The 20,697-nt window shown below is 42.6% G+C and overlaps 3 protein-coding genes across 3 annotated transcripts in view; 2 read left to right on the top strand and 1 right to left on the bottom strand.

Moving 5' to 3' along the window:
• LOC311260150 (neuroendocrine convertase 2-like) overlaps positions 1–7,681 on the top strand; it is a gene marked incomplete at its 3' end in the record, with an annotated part of 183,894 nt that extends 176,213 nt beyond the window's left edge. The window contains exons 18-20 of the mRNA XM_084357664.1: positions 1,837–2,006; positions 5,911–5,985; positions 7,424–7,681. Of these exons, the coding sequence (XP_084213790.1) occupies positions 1,837–2,006; positions 5,911–5,985; positions 7,424–7,681 (503 nt within the window). The remainder of the gene's footprint in view (positions 1–1,836; positions 2,007–5,910; positions 5,986–7,423) is intronic.
• Positions 7,565–20,697, bottom strand: part of fbxl4 (F-box and leucine-rich repeat protein 4) — a 39,325-nt gene continuing 26,192 nt past the window's right edge. Inside the window, exon 10 of the transcript XR_014622941.1 lies at positions 7,565–7,652. The gene's annotated coding sequence lies outside the window, so the exon portion shown is untranslated. The remainder of the gene's footprint in view (positions 7,653–20,697) is intronic.
• On the top strand, positions 15,764–19,719 carry pou3f2b (POU class 3 homeobox 2b). Its single transcript, XM_084357055.1, has one exon. The coding sequence runs from the start codon at positions 15,861–15,863 to the stop codon at positions 17,142–17,144; it is 1,284 nt and encodes a 427-aa protein (XP_084213181.1). The 5' UTR covers positions 15,764–15,860; the 3' UTR covers positions 17,145–19,719.

The following is a 20,697-nucleotide window of genomic DNA, read 5'->3' as shown; positions in this document are numbered from 1 at the left end:
TTTCACCATCCCGTCTCCTCCTCCCCCCTTCCCTCTCCTCCTCTCTCCTTGTACATTTTCTCCTCTCTTCTTGCTCCCCCCAGCTCCTCTCCTCCTTCTCTCCTCCCCTCCTTGGTGCCTTACTCTCTGCGGAGGTGTGATTACGTTCCTCCTCTGAGCACCAGTGATCTAAGGGGTTCAGTGTGAGTGTGTCCGTATGTGTGCATCTGTGTGTGTGTTTGGTGACTGGTTGGTGATCTGAGCAGCCCGGCTCTGCGCATTGTGCGGCGCAATTCACGGACGACGTCTCCAGATGAATGCCTCCATTCACAATTACAGCCTCTCCATTAGCTGCAGCCCTCGCCGCCTTGTTGTTGTCTTTTCTTCTTCTCTGTAAAAAAAAAAAAAAAAGCAATTAAAGCAGGACAAAAACAAGCTAGAACACAAGCGGTGTACCTGGAAAAGAAAAAAAAACAGCAAGGGAAGGGGTGTGGGAGTGTGCATGTGTGTGTGTGTGTGTGTTTGTGTGGGGGGTGGTGAGTCTTCAGTCAGGGTCCACACTACACACTGTCTCTATTTGAACATTCACGCATGAATGCAATCTCCTCACACAAATACTCGATGTCGGATATTTAATTTTGGTTTTCCTCATGTACTGTAAGTTAATTCCTAAAATAAACAGATTTCCTCACAAGCACAGAGAGTTGAGGGAAACCCTTTAAAGTGAGGACATTTTGGTGCTGCTGCTCTTGAAGGGGCTGGTGTGTGAACACAAAGAGGGAATCGCTGCATTTCCTGTTCAGTCGATTTCCAGTTCATTTGGGAATTGACATGTGACAAATTAGAAGGACTGAATGAAAATGGCAAGTGCATTTAATATGGTAAAAAATGTTTTATCACACAGCAAAATGTTTATTTATTTCATTTTGAATTGGACTGGAATTGGACACCCTTTTTATCTAATTATCAAACATGTAAGCTTGGCATGATGCGCCTGTAAAGTGGCAGAATGTTTGTGAAAAAAAAGTCCTGAAATACATATTTGTTCACCATCACCGGCGGTAAGTATTTGACCTGTCTCCTATCCGTGTGTGCAAGCTGCCATCATGATTGAACAGCCACTGTTGGTTTCCCATAAACCTAACAAATGTACTGCTTTATTTTAGTCTTCAAACATTTTATTGTCACTGCTTCACAATAAAATCCACCCAGCCACCCTGTTTTGCCAGTTGAATGGTTTTAAATGTGAAGACGTACCAGTGGGAAATGTTTGGTTTGAATTAAAAGTAACAAAGTCATAAGACACAATACTTACTTTTAATTAAATACAGATCTGAGGATGACATCAATGCGATAACACTACAGACAATAATGCTGGATTACATGTTGCATCGTTTACCTGTGAATCGCTCACGTGTAGGTGAGCAGTTTGAATGTCGCACAGGAATGGCTTCGACACTTACGATGAAAAACACCACATAGACAGGACATTACAGAATGTAAATGCATTGAATGGGTACTGCAGAAGAAAAGCTGATCCTAAGTAGGAAATGGATGTAATTTCATGAAAACTTGAAGGTAAAAACAAATACAAACAGATTCAAGAATTTGAAGTCAGAAAAAGCGAGCCTAAAATACCTGTTTCTGATTTCTGTTCATTTATTTATTTATTTCTATTACTTTGCTTCAGTAAATGTATTTTGGTAACTCATTTCCATACAGGCTCTGGCAACTTCTCAAACATTTGAAAGAAAAAAATTGACTTGACATTTGGATGGAAATGATGCCACTGACGCACACAGTGCCACGCACCGCTATAACAGTATTCCTATGCTGTCTCTTCTTTTTATGCTTCAGAGGGACCCCTGGAGAGCATTGTGTCCATGGGGTCGCGTCATCCTGTTCCTCAGAGGGGGGTGGACCAGAGGGGCCGTTACCCCCCTCCGGACCTGATTCAATGGATCTACCAAATGGAGAGAGACAGGAAGGTACGGGCTGATGATATCACCGTGCCAGCCAGACGCCAGGTACAGTACTGTACACAGAGCAGGAACACACAAGTTTCACACGTCACACACACACTGTGATTTACTATTCCAATAAATCACTGGCGCCGCCTAATTTCCTATGGATTTCAATTTCCCCTTGGACATATCTGCATTGATCAACTTCAGGTGTAAGGATGTGCCAGGCGTCGCTCACTGTGACACTGAAGAATGGCTTGCAGATCTCTGCCATACGTGTGTGTGTGTGTGTGCACGTGTGTGTGCGTGTGTGTGTGTGTGTAGGGGTACGATAGTGGGATTTGTGCACATGCAGCAATTCTGTTCAACGCGGCTTTAGGATACAAATCCTTGAGTCTGAGTAATAACATCTGAAAATGTCAGAATGGCACAGACAGAGGGAGTTGAATGGGGACTTGAGATATTGTTATTCTGATCATATCTGCTCGTACACTGAGTCTAGGCCTGATTATGAGGAACAATTAAATATCATTCTGGCTTCCCCAACAGTTGTTACTGCAGACAGAAGAGCAGGGTATAACTCCCCTTTGAAATCAGAGGACATTTTGTGGTCTACCGAATCATCTTTTCAGCACAGTGTTTGAACTGAAACAAATATCATTCTCTTTAACACTGCATTATCGGCTCGCACTCATTGAAGCCTGCTTTCTGTGTCCTTTACGCTGCATTATGAGGCCAATTACAGCTCTGACAAAAGTGTGCCGCTGGTCGACAGGTAGCTCCGTTTGTGTTGCCCGACATGTCCTTGCAGGGGTACACGGTCCCTGGGCCTGTAGATGAGTTTTGAGCCGGTGTTAGGAGGCGATGACGAGGCCCGACAACGTCTTTACCCCGAGTTCCTCCCCTAGAGGCAGATCTGAATGGATCGTAGAGGCAAGGAGGAGAAATAAATTGGAGAAAAGGATAAATCGATGCTTGGCGGAGAGGCAAACAGACCTTCCAACCCCCGGCCCAGACACACACACACACACACACACTCGCTCACACACACACACATGTACCACGGCGTGGCTTTTTTTCCTTGGGCTGTATTGGATTGGTATGCAGAGCCGAGGAGAGAGACGCTCAGAAAAAGACTTGGCCTACAAATGATGTCCTTTGTTTGATCCACTAGGTTGGGGGGGGGTTGGTTGGTGGGTGGATGGGGAGGGTCGTCCCACAGAGACGGTGGAAGGGCTGGGAAACAAACATCTCTGTCTGTGAGCCTCTCTCTCCCTCTCTCTCTCTCCCTCACTAACAGCTTCTCATCTAAGGGAGGAGAGAGAGATCAGCTCCAGGAAAAGCTGGTTGTCATCTGTTTCTGTTGATGACTTAGAGGGCAGACAGGATATGGTGTTGGTGCGTGTGCATGCCATTGCATGAATATACCAATCTGAAGCTTTCAATCTGAAGGATATTCCTGGTTTATTGCCACTTGGGTCCGATGTTTTGTGTAGTTTTGGTCATCATCTCTATGGGTAATACGTAACACCATGCTTATTGAGTTCAGTGCTGAGATCTGGGAACACTGTGACATCAATAAAAAGAGAAATATCCAAAACTAATGAGGAGCAAATCACAAAATATAACGGCAGGATCCTTCAAAAGTCAATTTTTGTATCCTTACCCTAAATTTCTGACTTTTTCTGAGTCTTGCATTCAAGTGTTGTAAGTCAGATTGACCGAACTCTCTGGACTTCACAGACTTAAATTCATATTATCAATGCCCATATATTGCTATGTAAGCCAGCTGGTTCCACTCCATTTAATTCACAAAAATGTCATACAAGAGTAAAAAGACTTCTTGTTGAAAATTAGCTGAAAAAACAACAAACAACGGAAAAAAAGCGGATAATATAAGAAAAAACTGTAAATCTGCGGCTGTCAACACCGTGTCATCACAGAGCATCAACAGAAGGACAGAAATAGAATAGTTTGTCATAGGATGCAAAAGGCCCTGTCCGGCTTTAGAGAGTGTTTGGTTTGTCCTGTCTGGGCTACTGTAGAAAATATGGCACTGCAACTTGATGAACGCCATGAAAGAGGACCCGCTCCCTCTGTAGATATAAAACGATTCTTAGTTTCAGGTGACACTATTACAAATTGATGTGTGTTATTATATTCCATCTCAGTAGCTCAGAATTACACAGGATGAATTGTAGCAACTTTTTTTTTAACCCCTCACTCTCCATCTAGCACTATCATCAGGTCAAAGATTTGAATTTGTCAAATGCATTATGACCGAACAACTTCAAAACTGATATCATTCCCATCAGCCTCAGCTGTACTTTGTGTTCAGTGCTAATTACAAATTTGTCCATGCTAACGTGTTAAACCTTCACATGGTGAACATGTTAAACACAATGCTTACGAAACACCAGCTTGTACGATACAGCCTCACGGAGCAGCTAGCATGGCAGTAGACTCAGTCTTGTTTATTTTTGTTGATAGATGTTTTTGGAAACGCATTTAAACTGGTTAACTAAGCCTAAGCCTTAGAAGCTAGCTAACGTTACAGCTTAGCCGAGGAGAACGCCATTAATGTTTAGATCATGTGCTGTCACCAGACTGACATCCTGAGTAGTGTTAGAGGCGCGTTTCCTTTCTACACGGTGATACAGTTGGCGGGTGTAGTTTCGCAGAAAGAAAAATATGTATTTTCCTGTTTTGGCGTAAACTGTCCCTTTAAGTCAACGAAAAGTGGGTAGTGGTTCTTTCAGAAAGTTCATCGGACCATCTTCAGGCTCAAAAGTGATTATTAAGATGCTATCCAAATCAAAACTTCCGCAAAAACTCCAATTATTTATGCACAGGTTTTTGCTCCATCACCGTTCACCCTGTCTACAATCCGCCACACGATTTCCCTGTTTCGGAGACATCCACTCCTCTCAGCTCTTAACCAGCAACAGCATCCGACGCCATTTATTTTAGCTTGGGAGTTCTCTTTTCGCTCCATGTCTTTTTATAGTTTTGCTGTTCATACTGTACTCCCCGCTGTGCTTCTATTTTCATGAATGCTGTGAGAAATAATTGAAAGCGCCGTGTACGGTGCCGTCTGTTGCAGCGCTCCCACTTCCTCGTGCCTTGTAAATACTGTATCACTGAAACCCCCGCTGTAAGCTGCCGGCTCGGGATTCCTCACAACTCTGAGATGTCAACACTCACTGAAAACTTGAGCCAAGATCAAATCGTAACCAGAGTCTGAACGTCGCTCCTGTGGACAGAGCCAGTTTTTGATTGATTTCAAATTCAGCTGTTTGTCCTTGTCTTTTTCCTTGAGAAAACCGAGTTGAATCAGATTTCCTCTGGCATTTTCTCTGTATTTTTTTTTGCTCCTGACATCCATAAGGAGGGGGAAAATGATGTCAAAGGAGTCACAACCCCTGCTGCAAGTGGTGCTGGTGTGAAGTGCAACAGACGGAGGACCTCAAGGAGTCTTAACAAGAGCAAATCATTTACTACAACATCCATAAATAAATATTAAAATCAGATTAAAGGGCCAGTTCACAGATTTTACACACAAAGTTGAGTTGACTGCACATACGGCTGTATGATGGCATTCTGGAGGAAAAACAACCTCTGATGGTGTCATGAGGTTTGGGGGTGGAGATTTTCAAAGATGTGGGTGTTTAACAGAAAGAGGGCTGAACGAATAGATTTCTTCTTTTCTTTTTTTGCATTATGCGAAATGTATTGACTAGCATTCCTGGACTGAACATCAGAATATCATCCTCTTCTGCTTTAATTTTAACTATTCTTTTAAATGAACATATATATGTCTCTTGAGAGTTTTCCACCTTAATGCAACTTACAGTACACTTTTAATATAACTACTTCATGATCTACTGTCAACAGGGTGGGATCAGTGGTTCTTTACCATCCTCCCTTTTATTTGTCCATGTCATTAAATATCTTTTCCATCACTCAGATTGTGAAGATACCTGGAGACTTGTTGGATAAGCAGTCCCTGAACGAGTCCTTGACGTCCCTTATGGCTTTCCAGGTAAGACGCAGCACCACAAGTCTAGATACTGTAGTTAAGTTTCCATCTGGTGAAAACTAATTTTCAATTAATCCGTGTTTCCATCATCTACTGGGGCGAATATTAGGAGTGGGCTCACTGAGAAACAAACCATCACAGAGGAAGAGGACACAATAAGATGTGACAATTAAGAGAACGCCAGTCAGTGGTGGAAAGCAATGCAGAAAAGAAATTCTGGAAATATGATAGATATGTTAGAGCCCGACTGGCCGATATTAACCTATGACAGATATACATTGTAGGTGTCGGCCTAAATGTTGCTCGATATCAACCGATATGAAAACTTTTTGTTTATACAGAACATGAGAACAGGAAGCTTCTCCTGCCTCCATCACATATCTTTGTCACAAGTGTTTGATAACCACAACTGAAAAAAAAAATGTGTGTTTATTGGCCGATATTTCGAAATCAACATTTTTACTCCCTAATATCGGATTGGCATCGGCCCCAAAAATGATCAGTCAGGCTGTAATTTATGTTTGTTTTACAAATGAATTTACATTCTCCTCATCCCTCCACACAGATCTGTTATTGTCTCCTCAGTTTAGCAGAAGTTTGAGTGATGTTTCAGCCACATTCCCATCAGCATCAGGATTTATTTCAGTTGCACTTGGGCACATTGTGTTTTAATTGATACACCAACTTTTCCACCTCAGCCAAAACATAAAAAAAAATGTTTTGCAGTATTTCTACTTTTTTGTTTTATTTACTGCTTTTCCACTAAGTGTTTTGTTTCTTTTTTTGATTGAAATGTGGAAACGGTGGATGGAAGCACACTTGATTGGATTGTTTCCGGACTGTCTCTTTGTATTTTCAGGAATTATTTGCATGATCAAACACTTGACACCGTAGGTTACAATTTGGAAGAGATGAAAGGAAACAATGTAATTGTGTGTTTTCATAGGCACGTGGCTTTTAGCCCATTTGGCCACCAGAATGCCTGTTTGTCTTACTGGATGTGTGGCTGATTTTAAATCTGAAACAATTGATTAATTAATTGACCAGTTGATTGACAGATTTTGTTTTTTGTAGAATTAATTAATCCTTTCATCCTGGCCTTATTTTCATGCAAAAATGACAAACATTACCCAGTTCCAGCCTCTCAATTGTGAGGATTTGCTGTCCTTCTTTGCTGTCTAGCTAACTGAGTTAGGTTTTGGATTCTTGGTGGGCAAAAACAAGACATTTTACATCACGTTTGGCTTTTGAAGAATGATGACATGCATTTTTTTATTATTTTCTGACATTTTATAGACGGAACAATTAATCATATAACTGAGAAAAGAATCAGCAGATAAACTGATGTTAAAAGTAATCCTGGTTGCTTTTGCTGTATGCCTCTACATTTATTCCTTCCAGATTAAGTTGTCTCATGTTAAATTAATACTATATCCAACAGTTACATCAGGCAGATGTTGTACAGAAGTCCTCCACAAGGTCAAGACCTTCTGCTCTGGGGCTTCGTGAGACCATCAGGGACAACATGGACAGAGAGAGCGGGTCCTTACCACCACAGACTTTCCAGGGTGTCGCCACAGATGTGAAGGAGGTGCAACAGTCAGACTCTCCAGATCCAGGAGGAGGAGAAACTGAGAGGCAGGGGAAGGGACGGGGCAGCAGGAAGGGAACTGAAGAAACAAATATGAAGCATGGTTAAATAAAAACTGTTATTTTTCCACAGTGCAGAAAGTCAATTGATCATGAATCAATTCTGTGTCTAGCACTGTGTGGCCTCAGTGTTGGCGCACATTACTTATTGTGGATTCCTAGCTTGGCTTTAAAACTCAATCAGTCTCACAGCCACAGGAACACACACAAACATATAAATCTATCCCCAGAAACAAATAGTTTCAGGAGCAGGTCTCTGCACTCATCTCCCCTCCTCGCCTGCTTTGGGAAGTTGCAAAGGTTAGTGAAAGATATGTTTGTCTTTTTCCACTTCATTGAATCGTGAACTCAGCTCAGCGCAATAAGAAATGGATTACCCATTCATTAAAGGGGCTGTGTCACTCCTCATTGAGTTGGACAAATAGCAAATTAATTTCTAGCCGCCTAATTTCTCTCTGTTCTCCGCTGAATTTCCGATAACGTCGAATTACTGATCACAGCCATGTGAACTCCCTCAACTTTTTATCAATTCATTAAAAATGTGCCACAGCGGAGATGCTACAGACAAAATTCTCTCTCTTATTTCTGCATGCTTCCTTTGCCGCCACAACACTGTACACAAACAGAAATCAACTCGAGTGTTTAATTAAAATTAGGATATTAAAAACACCAGAAACCGTTACAGAAAGTGTCGGGGAAAGTTACTTTGTTGCCATTTTCAAAACAGCCGGAAACTTTACCAGTATGAAACAAAGATGTCAGAGCAATAGCAGTCAAGTGCAGGTCTGAAGGTAGTGGTGTTTTGTAAAGTAGCAGTGGTGTATTGACAGGGCAGTATTGATGTTTCAATTAGAGCAGCGTTACATAGTGCCGCAGCATGGTAACACTGTGCGTCTCCTGCCATCTGCTCTGCCTCCACGTCTGACGAACGAGGCACGTGGGGCTAATCGAGCCGCACATGAGCGATGGGACCGCGAGATCTATCACACACACACACACACACACACGTCCTATACGCACGTCCTTATGCAGAAAAATGGGGGGAAAGGCGAGGGAGAGCTCCTCAGCCCTGCTGTTTAAACAGCCTTCAGAAAAGCCTGTGATTCCTCCCCTTCTCCCTTCACATGTGCCACAGGAGCAGCCAGCAGGTTATTTCTCTGACAAGGAAACAGGCAAACACACCAGATGCACGAGTTAAAATTCTTCAAAAGCTCATCTGACGCAAAGACAAAAAAGGGAACGGCTTCTGCCAGGTTTTCTCGTGCTGGGACGGTCTGAAATAACAGTGTGCATTATGCCTGGCGTTATTGGCTGCCAAACCACACGAATCAAAGACCTCATTGTGTGGATTACCTCGTTAATCTGTTGATGCCATTGAGTAGTATTGCAGGTGTTAGTGTGCCAGGTTTTTTTTTTCCTCTCTCTCTCTCTCTCTCTCTCTCTTCTCTTATTGGGGAGGTGTAGCGTTAGGTTGGTAATCTGCTTTAAATGCTTTCTGGGGAATGAGACACGCTGAAGCCCAGCCAAGAGAACTGTGCTATCATGAAGAGCTTTCTCTTAATACAGCACACAGAGGGGACTGACAGACTGAGGCTGCCGCGCTCATGCCAACGGGGACAAGCTAGCGAGCTACACGCCCCACGCCACTTGTTGAAATATATGACTGTATGAATAATGAAAGAGGAAGAGGGAAGTGATATTGCTAAAGCAGTCCCACAATGACATCCATCACAGGAATGCCTCATTGCTCTTCGTCTTCTGTTTCCTCCTGCGAAAAACTCCCAAGTTGTGTCTCTTTGGAGGAGCTAACCAAAGCTCGGCTCTGTGTGCCCGCCTGAGCTGATTTAGAGGTGAACTCCTACAGCAGAAAGAGAGAGAAAGATGAAGAGACAGACAGAGAGAAAGACAGAGGGGAAAGGGACAGAAAGAGAGGTAATCCTCCCTTTTTTCTGCTCCCCAGGGTGGTCTCTTCATCCAGGGCCTCAAAGAGGGACAGAATACACCTCCCCGCTACAATGGAGGGGACCCACAGGGGCTGTTGCTATCTGAGTGTGTATGTGTGTGTATGTGTGTGTGTGTGTGTGTGGTGGGGGTGCAGCTTTAAGCAGGCCTTTGAGTGGCCTAATTGCATTGGAATACAGCAGTCTGAGAGCTGGCTCAGATCACGGCGGGCTGCTGGAGGGGTTAGCGCCCGCACCTCGACAGCCACACTCAGCAAAAGAGCCCCGGCACAATGCACACAATTAATGCTCTCCCTCTCGTTAACTCTCTCCCCACTTTTTGTCCTCTCCTACTTTTCTCTCATTCTCCTCCTTCTCACCCCATATCTTACTCTCTCTCCTCTCCCCCACCCCCCCCCCCCCCACCCCCCTCTCCCTGCCCAGTATGTAGTCACTCACCCACTGTATTAATCCTCCCATACAGCCTGTCAATCTCCCTCTCTTTGATGCACACAACAATTACAGTAAGGATGAAAGGCGTGGGTCGGCTCTCGTTATGTAAGACTTGAAACGAGCCTTAGCGAGAATTATTGATATCTGAACAGCTAATCTGAAATAAAACCTCGACAACATGACATCTCTGTTATTGCTTTTGCAACAATTGATCTGAGCTTGATTAAAAAGTATTGAATGTTTCGCCGTTTACTGTATATATTCCACAGTGTAACAATACAAGTTACATTGTTAGAACTCAGGATATCTTTTATTTCGAGGATACAGTCTTATGAAGATCGGTTCAGTTCTTCTGATCTCTTGACTTCGTATCTGGTCTGATATGAACCAAACACGTGGAAGTGGCAGCTGATAGCAGCAAAGCCAAGAAATCTCCATTTAGTCATGATTGTTCCCTGAAGGTGAGACTGTAATAAACCAGTTATGCTCCGACAGGGACTATTTTGTGTCTTTGTGGCACTAAATACTAAATTGTAAACATCTTAGTGAATTATATCTCCTATTACAATAGGCCAGATCTCATTACAGTATTCAATAGGGTCATATCCATTGTTAGAGATGAAACTATTAGTAGATCAACAGAAAACGTATCCGCAACAATAGCAATAATTCAATAATAGTTTGAGTAATTTTTTTAAGTAAACAAAAAAACAGTGTCAAGCATTCTCTGACTGAAGCTTCTGTGTTAATCATCTCGACATGTTTAGGTTCGGGGCTGTTCGTTAAAACAAAACAAGCAATTGAAAGATCCCCTCCAGACGTGTTTTAAAACATAAAAATGTGTGCTTGGAATAATAATTTATACAAAACAGCATTGAACTACCTCGTTAAGATTATTAAAAGCTTTACCTTTACCTTTCCTCCTTCTCCATCACTGAAACAATACTGAACCTATGAATATGCAAACTAAAAAGTTTAGCTAATCGACACAAGACGTGTCCTACTTCTCTGAAAAACCACATCACTTGTGTAAAGTTGCATATTGGGCCGTGATTGGCTTGCAAACTAGTTGTGATGTCACGTCCACGTGTTAAACTGAGATTTAAGGTGAGCTCAGGGAAACTTTCCTCATTCAGCTTCAAACCCTGCTGCTCATATGTCCTTCTGCTCAAACAGCCAAATGAAGTAACAATGAGCAAAATACATTTGTGACTGCAGGGGGACTTTATCTGGGGTTCTGAGAAATTGTGATTGGCAATGTCCTCTGGTTAGAGGATAAAAATAATAATTAGTTGCAGCCTTAGAGTCATTTTGCGATGGTTTTTGGAGAGCATCTAAAAGTTATTAAACATGGATAGGGCTGCAAGTAACGATTATTTTCACACTCAATCGATTAATCATTTAGCCTGAAAAAAAAAAAAATGCTCATCACCATTCACCAGAGCCCAAAGTGATGTCTTCAAATTTGCTTCTTTTGTCCAACCAACAGTCTGAAAACCCAAAGACTCTTCATTTACTGCCACAAATGAAAAAGAAAAGCAGCTAAATCCTCACATTTAAGGAAGCTGGAATCTGCAAATGTTTGACATTTTTGATTGAAAAACTTCACTTTTCAATATTTTTCCAAAAAGTTAGCAAGTAATTTTCCTTCAAACGATGAAGAGACCAAGTGTTGCAGCTCTACACAAGGACTACCTCTGAGTTACTGTATCTTCCTCCTACAGTGGACAGTTTATTTTATGGGCTAATATAGTCAGCCATACAGACACATCCCAGCCTCTCTCCCTCCAGGTTGGACTGTCCTCGTCTTTAAATGGGACTCAGTGAAGTGTGTGTGTGTGTGTGTGTGTGTGTGTGTGTGTGTGTGTGTGTGTGTGTGTGTGTGTGTGTGTGTGTGTGTGTGTGTGAGTGGAACAATCAATGAGTTTAAAAACATATCATATTTAACCAGCCCTTCCTCTGATTTTCTTTATTACGCGAGCCGTGTCTTAATAAAATCTAATTATTTCCGCTTGCAGGACGCTTTCTGGTGAGAAATTGGCAGAGGGATGTGAGCTGATGTATGGGGAGACAGTCGCCTAATTAGAGCGTTAGAAATTGAATCTTTACAGCACACGGGTCATATAATTATCCTACTGTTAATTTAACGCTTACATTCTCTGCTGTTCATTTTTATTCCCTTAAATGTAGTTTGGCAGCGGCCCTCGGTGCTCAGCACTGTGTTTTTACTGTAGGAGAGGAGGCGGCGTGGTCCCTAACACTGGCCCCTCGGAGTGATTGAATAACTGAGGACCCTGCAGTCCAAATAACAAGGCTCGCATCATTTATGCATTGTTAAGCCATGTAATTGAAACGAGCCATAGTTTGCATATTACACCATTAAAATAATGTGCTTTGCGTTTCTCCCAACACGACTATTTAAGCCTGTGTGGCGATGTGGTAATTCCTTGAATTACAGCCTAATTACCACAATGTTCTTTTGATTTGGCCGATTTCAATGTTACGCCACAATAATGTTCAATATTACCAGAATGAATTACTGAGCCGTGCCTGGAAACTTTTCCTCGTATGACTTAAATCCTGCCGGCTTCATGTGCTATCAGTGCAGCTGGATTCACATCCATAAAGGATTATTAGCCTATGAAATGAGATCCATTAAAGGCCCAATCAGTAATACTTAATTGAAGAGCTTGAGTTATACATGGAATATGAGCGTTTGCTTCTCAACCGATCATCATAGGCCCGGTTTATATCACTGTTTACAGATATTATTAATGTCAGCAGAGCAACGACGTCAGAAAACATTACAGGTTTGTAGTAGTTGTTTGTTGTTCAGCCTTTCAAAATAAGACTTGTCTGTTAATTACAAGTGACAGCAATTTCCAATTTTATATTTGAATTTTTGGTAGATTTTGATCACACATCGTGCCTTAAAAGAATGAATATAACAAACTGTGTTCGCATGCAATGTTATGTCTCCAGATTTATTGGAAAGTTGAACACATTTTATATTCCTGTTTGTTGGTACCATCAGAGATTAAGAATCTATGTTGGCCTCTAAAGCAGCATCAAGACAAAGAAGAGTTGAACCAGTGTGTGTATGAAATCCAATCCAGGTCATCTAGAGATCATTTTGTAATTAGCACTTGGCCTTTGTTGTGCACCCCTGTATTGTTCACAGACCTCAGTCTAAACACACGTGTCCTTGTGTGAACTTTTCGAATAAATGAACATTTGCTAAGAAGGGTTTGTGCGTGTGCATATTCACTGTGTGGACTTTTCTGTTTTTACTGCGCAGTTTGAACATTTTTTTGTGAAAATACTTCTTTGATAATTGCTTTTTTATTGCCGTTTAATTTTACTGCTAGGTCCAAGTTATTAAATAAAATGTTTAATTACACTTTCAGTCATTTGCATAGTTTAGAAGTTATAAATTGTGGATATTGAAGAACTGCCTGCATTGATTTATAGGTTTAATTTGTGGCCAGTATGTATTACTTAATTTCTGGTGGATTGAATTGTTATAGGCCATAGACCAACCAAAAGTGCTTTTTAATTGCATATATACAGTAGGAATTATTAATGCCTTCTAATATTCCAAATGAAGGGGCTGCTTCAGAAGTTAGAGAGTTGAAACGTACTTCTGCCAAGCCAAGATTTTTGTAGTTTTTCTCCCACAGTTTGCTTTATGTCACTGCAGTGTGAGGAGCAGCTTAGAGGACAGACATAATCTCTCTCATCTTTTTCAGTTTTTCTAGCCCTTTCTCCCTCTCAGGGCCCTGTGCTCCTTTACTCCTCCCTCCTTTATCCCTGCGAAGGCTTTGTCCCCGCAGCAGAGAGCCTCTCTAAATAGAGGCCTTTAGATAGTCCAGGAACAGGGGAGGCGGGAGGGGGAAGCAGCAGCGACGCGACTGCTGTTGTTTCATTTACCTCTCCCTATGGCAACCAGCAGCGGTCGGCCAGGAATGTCCCCTCTCTGGACAAAGTCCTGGTCCCTGAAGCTGACACCGGGGGGACGACAGCTGGGACGGGATGGAAACCTGCCCTCCCTGCCCTGGACTGGAGGCCTGAGCCTGGACTTAATCCTCCTCTTCTTCACTTGGGTCTATCCTCACTTTAGTGGATGATGAGCAGCCAGAGAGGCTTTTCACACACTATTAACTCTAAAAGAGTTGTATATAAGACCTGAAAATAATTTCTAAATCTCTTTTGGTGATGTAAAGAACCCTAAAAGGCTTTCAATACGGTTTACCACGCTCTAATGATCCCACATAGATCCTCTACAGTGCTGTAAACAACCAAGTAGGAGCTCCAGACTACATTTATTAAGGAGGAATTTTGGAGAGCATCTGAAGTGTATATTTCAAAATATTTTAAGTCACGCAGGCTTGATATAGGAGCTCAACTTCAGTCGAGGAAACCTCCTTTTCCTGTGTGTAGCCACTCCTCCAGCGGCAGCCTCGTTAATTCACTTTACAGCAGAGTGGGACACAAAAGTGGATTTGTTTACTTTATGGGCTGTTAAAAGTTTTCAAGTGACGACATATGAAAGATGTCTACATTTACAAGACTTCACCGAGAAAATATATACTAACCTACACTGTTAAACGCACTGATGAATGTTAGTGAAATGGCTTGATTCTGACATTTATAGCCTTAATAAGCTAAGGTTTAAAAAAACTTTAGGTAGCAGGAACATAATGGAGTTTAAATGACAGATATCTCAGTTTAAATGTCTATAAAAGCTGACTGCTGTTAAGACAGAGAGGAGAGGACTAACTAGATGAGGTCCAACGCTGTCCATTTCACTTAGAATTCAATCCAATTTATTCATGTCTTATTACAAGGGAAAGAGATTCCAATAAAATGCATTTGATTGAAACGTGTCTGAGTTTTTCCTTTAACAGGTATCTCAATTTTCAAAATAAACAAGTTATATTTTAAAAGAATAATTCTCCCACACTGCACCATGCCTGACATCTCGAACACTTTAAGGCACAGTCTGTGTATCAGCTGCTGTTATGTCAGCTTTTAAAACCACTTTGAATAAAATAAAGATTCCAAAAAAAATATTTTGCTTGTTTTATCAGTTTAAAATTTAAGTTTTTATTTTATTTTACCTTGAAACTAAAAGCTGATGCGTCTATAAAGATTCTCAGTACTTTGTGAAAAATGTTACTTACATATTCTTTCACACACACACAGGCACACACACACACACACAACGCTGCACAAATAACACATTGATATGCATACACCTACAACGTCTTAGCACAAATGTTGCAGCACTACAAACATTAACCTCTCTTTAAATAGGCCTTGTCTACACATGAGTATGTCTGCACATACACTGTACACACGTCATTTGAAATCTAACGCTCTTCTGTAGTGAACAAAGTTTGCATCGCCTGATCAAATTAGGATGTTACACACACTTTCCGTGAGAACATTTAATATCATAAAAGTGCGCAGATTTACAGGCAAAAGTCACAAATGAGCAACAACATGTAAAGTCTACCTCCGGGAAAAACTGTCAATCCTGCACCACAGAGCTTTAATCATCCCTACAGAGTAACTCGTGCCCTCCCGGGCTCTCGCCTACCTACAGCCTGAGTCCTGATAGAACACGATTATCAAAGTAAATCAACTGTATCTTACAGTTGCACTGCTCATCCCGGTGCTCCGTCTCCCCATGCTGCACTCCGGCTCTCCGCTTCCACGGGAGCCTCAACTCGCACCTCTCCAACAAAGAGAGTAGTGTTTGTGGAGACTTCCCCGCAGCCAATCGCCGCGCCGTTGCCCGTGGTAACCACGTCCATCATCCTTCGGCGTCCAATGAGCGGCGGGGGCGGGGCGGAGTCCAGGTGCGCCTCGGCGTCCACTTGGCAGAGCGCCTGGGAGCCGCCTGTGGGCAGGAGAGGATCTGTCAAATGCGAGGTTCCTTTAATAAGAGCGACCAGTCCGGCTCCGAGAGTCATGGCGACCGCAGCGTCTAACCACTACAACATCCTCACCTCCAGCGCATCCATCGTGCACTCGGAGCCCGGCAGCATGCAGCAAGCCACGGCGTACCGGGACGCGCAGAGCCTGTTGCAGAGCGACTACCCGCTGCAGAGCAACAGCCACACGCTCAGCCACGCACACCAGTGGATCACGGCGCTGTCCCACGGAGAGGGAGCCCCGTGGTCCACCAGCCCGCTCGGCGCGGAGCAGGACATCAAACCCGCGGTGCAGGGCGCCCGGGACGAGATGCACAACTCCAGCAGCAACCTGCAGCACCAGTCGCGGCCACCCCACCTGGTGCACCAGACGCACGGGAACCACCACGACGCCCGGGCGTGGAGAACCACCACCGCGGCGCACATACCGAGCATGGCGACGACGAACGGCCAAAGCCTTATTTACTCCCAGCCGGGCTTCAGCGTCAACGGGCTGATCCCGGGCAGCGGGCAGGGGATGCACCACCACAACCTAAGAGACAGTCATGAGGACCACCACAGCCCGCACCTCAGCGACCACGGCCACCCTCCGTCCCAGCATCAGCACCAGCACCGACCGCACAGTCACCACGACCACTCGGACGAGGATACGCCGACCTCGGACGACCTGGAGCAGTTCGCCAAGCAGTTCAAACAGCGGAGGATCAAGCTGGGCTTCACGCAGGCGGACGTGGGACTCGCCCTGGGGACCCTGTACGGAAATGTGTTTTCCCAAACCACCATATGCAGGTTTGAGGCCCTGCAGCTCAGCTTCAAAAACATGTGCAAGCTGAAGCCTCTGTTGAACAAGTGGTTGGAGGAGGCGGACTCCACCTCGGGCAGCCCGACCAGCCTGGACAAAATCGCGGCGCAGGGGAGGAAAAGGAAAAAACGGACTTCAATCGAGGTAAGCGTAAAGGGAGCTTTGGAGAGCCATTTTTTGAAGTGCCCTAAACCGGCAGCGTCGGAAATAATCGGCCTGGCGGACAGTCTGCACCTGGAGAAAGAAGTGGTGAGGGTTTGGTTTTGTAACAGGAGACAGAAGGAGAAACGCATGACCCCTCCCGGAGCACTGCCGGGGAGCGAGGATGTGTACGGGGACACGCCGCCGCACCACGGGGTCCAGACCCCGGTCCAATGAACTCTGTCGGACCGCTCCTCCAGGACATGTTTATCCTTTTTATTTATCCCCAAGGTTATATATAAATCACTGGACTATGAGACGCTATAGTGGGTGTTTTATGTATAATAGATTGCAGTGAGTACTCACAATATCTGCAGTGAATATGTGAGAAATGAGTGAGGGGAGGACAGGACATTGTTTTCCTCTCCCAGAGCTAAAGGAACATAAGCCTGTGTTGTGTTCTCCGAGGATACATGCCCAGCACTGTGACTCCAGTCGACGCAGTTTCAAGGTGTAGCCCCTATTGTGTATTGAAATTATACTTGACGATAACAAAAGAGGGAGGGGAGGAGGGATGCCTTGGTTTTTGGACGAGAACGCATAGCCGAACTGGTTCCCATTCGCCACTTTTATATCAAAACCGCAAGACACGTTTTATTCCTCCTGTGCGTAAAAGGGGAAAACAAATGCAAAGGCGTTTAGTTTTGTAGCTCTAAATTGTGCGTCCAGCAGTGATGGGTGGGCGGGTGGTGCAGTGGGGGTCAAAGGAGCTGCGTTAATGGAGTAAAAACTGGAGGCCAGTAAAGGCTGCAGCCCCCCAGTCCAGCGGAGTCCAGCTGAGGGTGAGCATCGCCTGAGTCCCATCTGTCAGCCAGGCAGCACAGAGCCGCTCCGCGTCCACAACACTGCTGGGAAACTACAGGCCATTCAGCTTATTTATTCTACCTGTGAGGTCAGGATTTAGTTATCAACACAGATTATTATTATTATTATTATTATTATTATTATTATTATTATTATTATTATTATTACATTTGTGCAGCTCACTGGCTCAACTCTTCAGTATCTGGCCTGAGTGCAGTGATGTGGTGAATTAAAAAGTGTATGACCTCATCACATCACAAGTCAAACTGCGGTGCAAAACAAAAAATCCACCTTTTTTTCTCCCCCAACACAAAACAAGCCGTTAAAATAATATCTCTCCCCCCTCAGAGAGTCTCCCAGCTGCAGGAAGGGCTCCGTGGCGATTGATTGGATTATCTGGCACTTTTCCACGACAGGATGGGCTATAGATATAAAGATATCTACGAAAAATATATGTCACCAACTTTCTCACAGAACATTTGGATCCACTTTTGTAAATATTGTATAACTTTAAAAGTCATGGCTTCATCTCTTTTTTCTCTTTTTCTTTCTTCACTGGGGCACTTTTTTTTGGATTGTTGTTTTCAGAAACAGACAGGTTGAGTTTTCTATGTTTTTTTCTTTTTAAATCCAGTCTCACTCATAGCCTACCTACTGCCTTGTATTTGTGTGTTATTTAACGTTTCATTTTGTTGGCGAAACTACGCCCGTTTAGGGTTTAATATGTTTTTGTGGCGCATTTTATTTTCAGTCTAAAGATTTTCTTTTTTTAATTATTATTATTATTATTATTAATAATGTGAAATCAATTTCAATTTGTTAAAAAAAAAAATGTCTAAGGAGTTCTGTTTCTTCGTCATTTGGAGTCTCGCTCTGAAACCACGCTAGACTTCTGTTTCCAATCAAAATATAGTGCTTTAAGGACTGAATTCAGATCAGGCTAATCGATAACAGTATTGTAGAGAACTGTCCACAATGAATCAGAGCTAGAGAGGATAAAAAGTGAGATAACCATCATCATTAGTGTGTTTAAAAAAGGAAAATAATAATAATAAGGCCTTTAGTTTTCTTCCCAAAACACATTTCAGTGACGTTCCAAAAACTGCAGCATATGATCAAAATTATTATTATTATTATTATTAATATTATTATTCACCAGGTGTTATTTTAATTTGTGAGGTCGTTGCCATGCATTTCATTTCAGCCATTTTGTTCATCTTCTCTATGTTGCTTTATTACATGGGGAGGGAAAAATTGCTCGTAGACATTTTATTTTATTTTTTAGTATTGTTAATGAGATTGTAATTTATTATACAATGGCTTTTTATAGATGACACAAAGTGCGAGATATATATGAAATGACACCGAGGAGGCTTTTGTTCTGTAGGGAAGAAACAGAGGCATATTTTGAGTTTTTTTCTTCTTTTCTGCAGCGGGATTGCCACAGCCTGGACCGTCACAGCTTAAATGTATATACATCTTTTCTCCGTACAGTAGCTTGCCTTTTCGTTTTTATGCAAACACAGATATCCAGGGACTTTTATTTTCTCCTCTCATGTGGAAACAGATTTTTTTTTTGCTTGTTTTTATTTCCTCCCTCCTGATTCTCACGCAGAAAACAATACGCAGAAACGATCTTGGCATTGAAATCTTTCCTCAGTAGCTTTAATGAATCGATCCAACTCATAAATTCAAGTTGTGGGATGTAGACCTGTAGCAATCCGACGCTGTTTTTCTTGTTGTTTTTGTTTCATTGCTTGTTAAACCAGTGGTTTGGTTTGTTTTTTTGGGGGGGTATAGGCTCTGTCATATTCACTGGATGAACTTGGGGTAGATAAAGCAGAGGTGATAAATGCCTGTAGGTGTTTTTCATCACTTGACACATGAACAACGGACTTGCACATTTTTAAATAATGGGGTTGATATTAAACAGCTTTTTTCCAACGTCGAGGCTAAATGTATTTTGTTGTAATTGCAGCTGCTGCAGTGAGCTCAGTTCACTGTCTGCCTGACATCTGTGCTGTGAAAAAAAAAATATGCTTCTTGCTTTGAGTCCATTCGTTTGGGTGGAATTAATGGTTGAGAGAAAATCAGGGCTGATGAATGGGAGATTGTGAGCCGATGATGTGTTGTTTCTGCCCCAGGCTGCTTTTAAATGGACTGGCTTTGGCTGAGGGAAACCACAGCTTCCATCCAGGGTTAAATTAGGGGTTCCCAAAGTGGGGTCCGAGGACCAGCAGTGGTCCTTAAGGAGGGTTGAAATGGGTCCGACGTGGTGATATTTTGATTTCACCACTATTTTATTAGGAGTTAGAGGTTTATGTGTCTGCTGCACCTTCACAGTATTGTGAACTAAAATAATAACCCTTTAAACACGTCACACAAGAGGTTTCAAACAAAGGGTATCAACATTTTAAGATGTATTATTTTGAAAAATAAGTTGTTTTATTCACCATTATTTCTCTGAAGATGCTTTTTCTGTTGCACCAAAATCTCATTCTTTCATATTTTTCGACATCAGGAGACAAAATTTGCACTTTATAGCCGTTTTCTGGCCATAAATCTCGCCTCACTTGGGAACCCTTTAAACTGAAGGTTAACAAAACAACCAGGACTTTAAACCATCATAGGTTTTGAGATTTAAATAAATGTTTCCTGTTTTTTTTTAAAATGATTTAATTATGTCCCCTTGACACTCCAGTCGAAACAGGATGTTTCAGATTTAAAATAAATAAATAAAACAAGCCCTACCATAAAAACACGAAAATAAATGCACTAATATTTCTATAGGGACTTCTGGTGGCAGTGATATTGACAGTGGTGACCCTGATGGTATTTTCCTCCTCCCTGTGGTGTGTCATGTCTCCATAATATCCCCATAGGAACATGTGGTGTGATATTAGTATGAACATCTGTCAAAAAAAAA

The sequence above is a fragment of the Pagrus pagrus genome (genome assembly GCF_965226575.1).
Source record: "Pagrus pagrus genome assembly, chromosome: 7".
NCBI lineage: Eukaryota > Metazoa > Chordata > Actinopteri > Spariformes > Sparidae > Pagrus > Pagrus pagrus.
Note: the sequence above shows the minus strand (reverse complement) of the source record. Positions and strands in the feature narration are given on the sequence as shown.

What these genes read in the sequence shown, in the direction of transcription:
- pou3f2b (XM_084357055.1), top strand. Translation starts at nt 15,861, where the DNA reads ATGAGCGGCGGGGGCGGGGCGGAGTCCAGGTGCGCCTCGGCGTCCACT.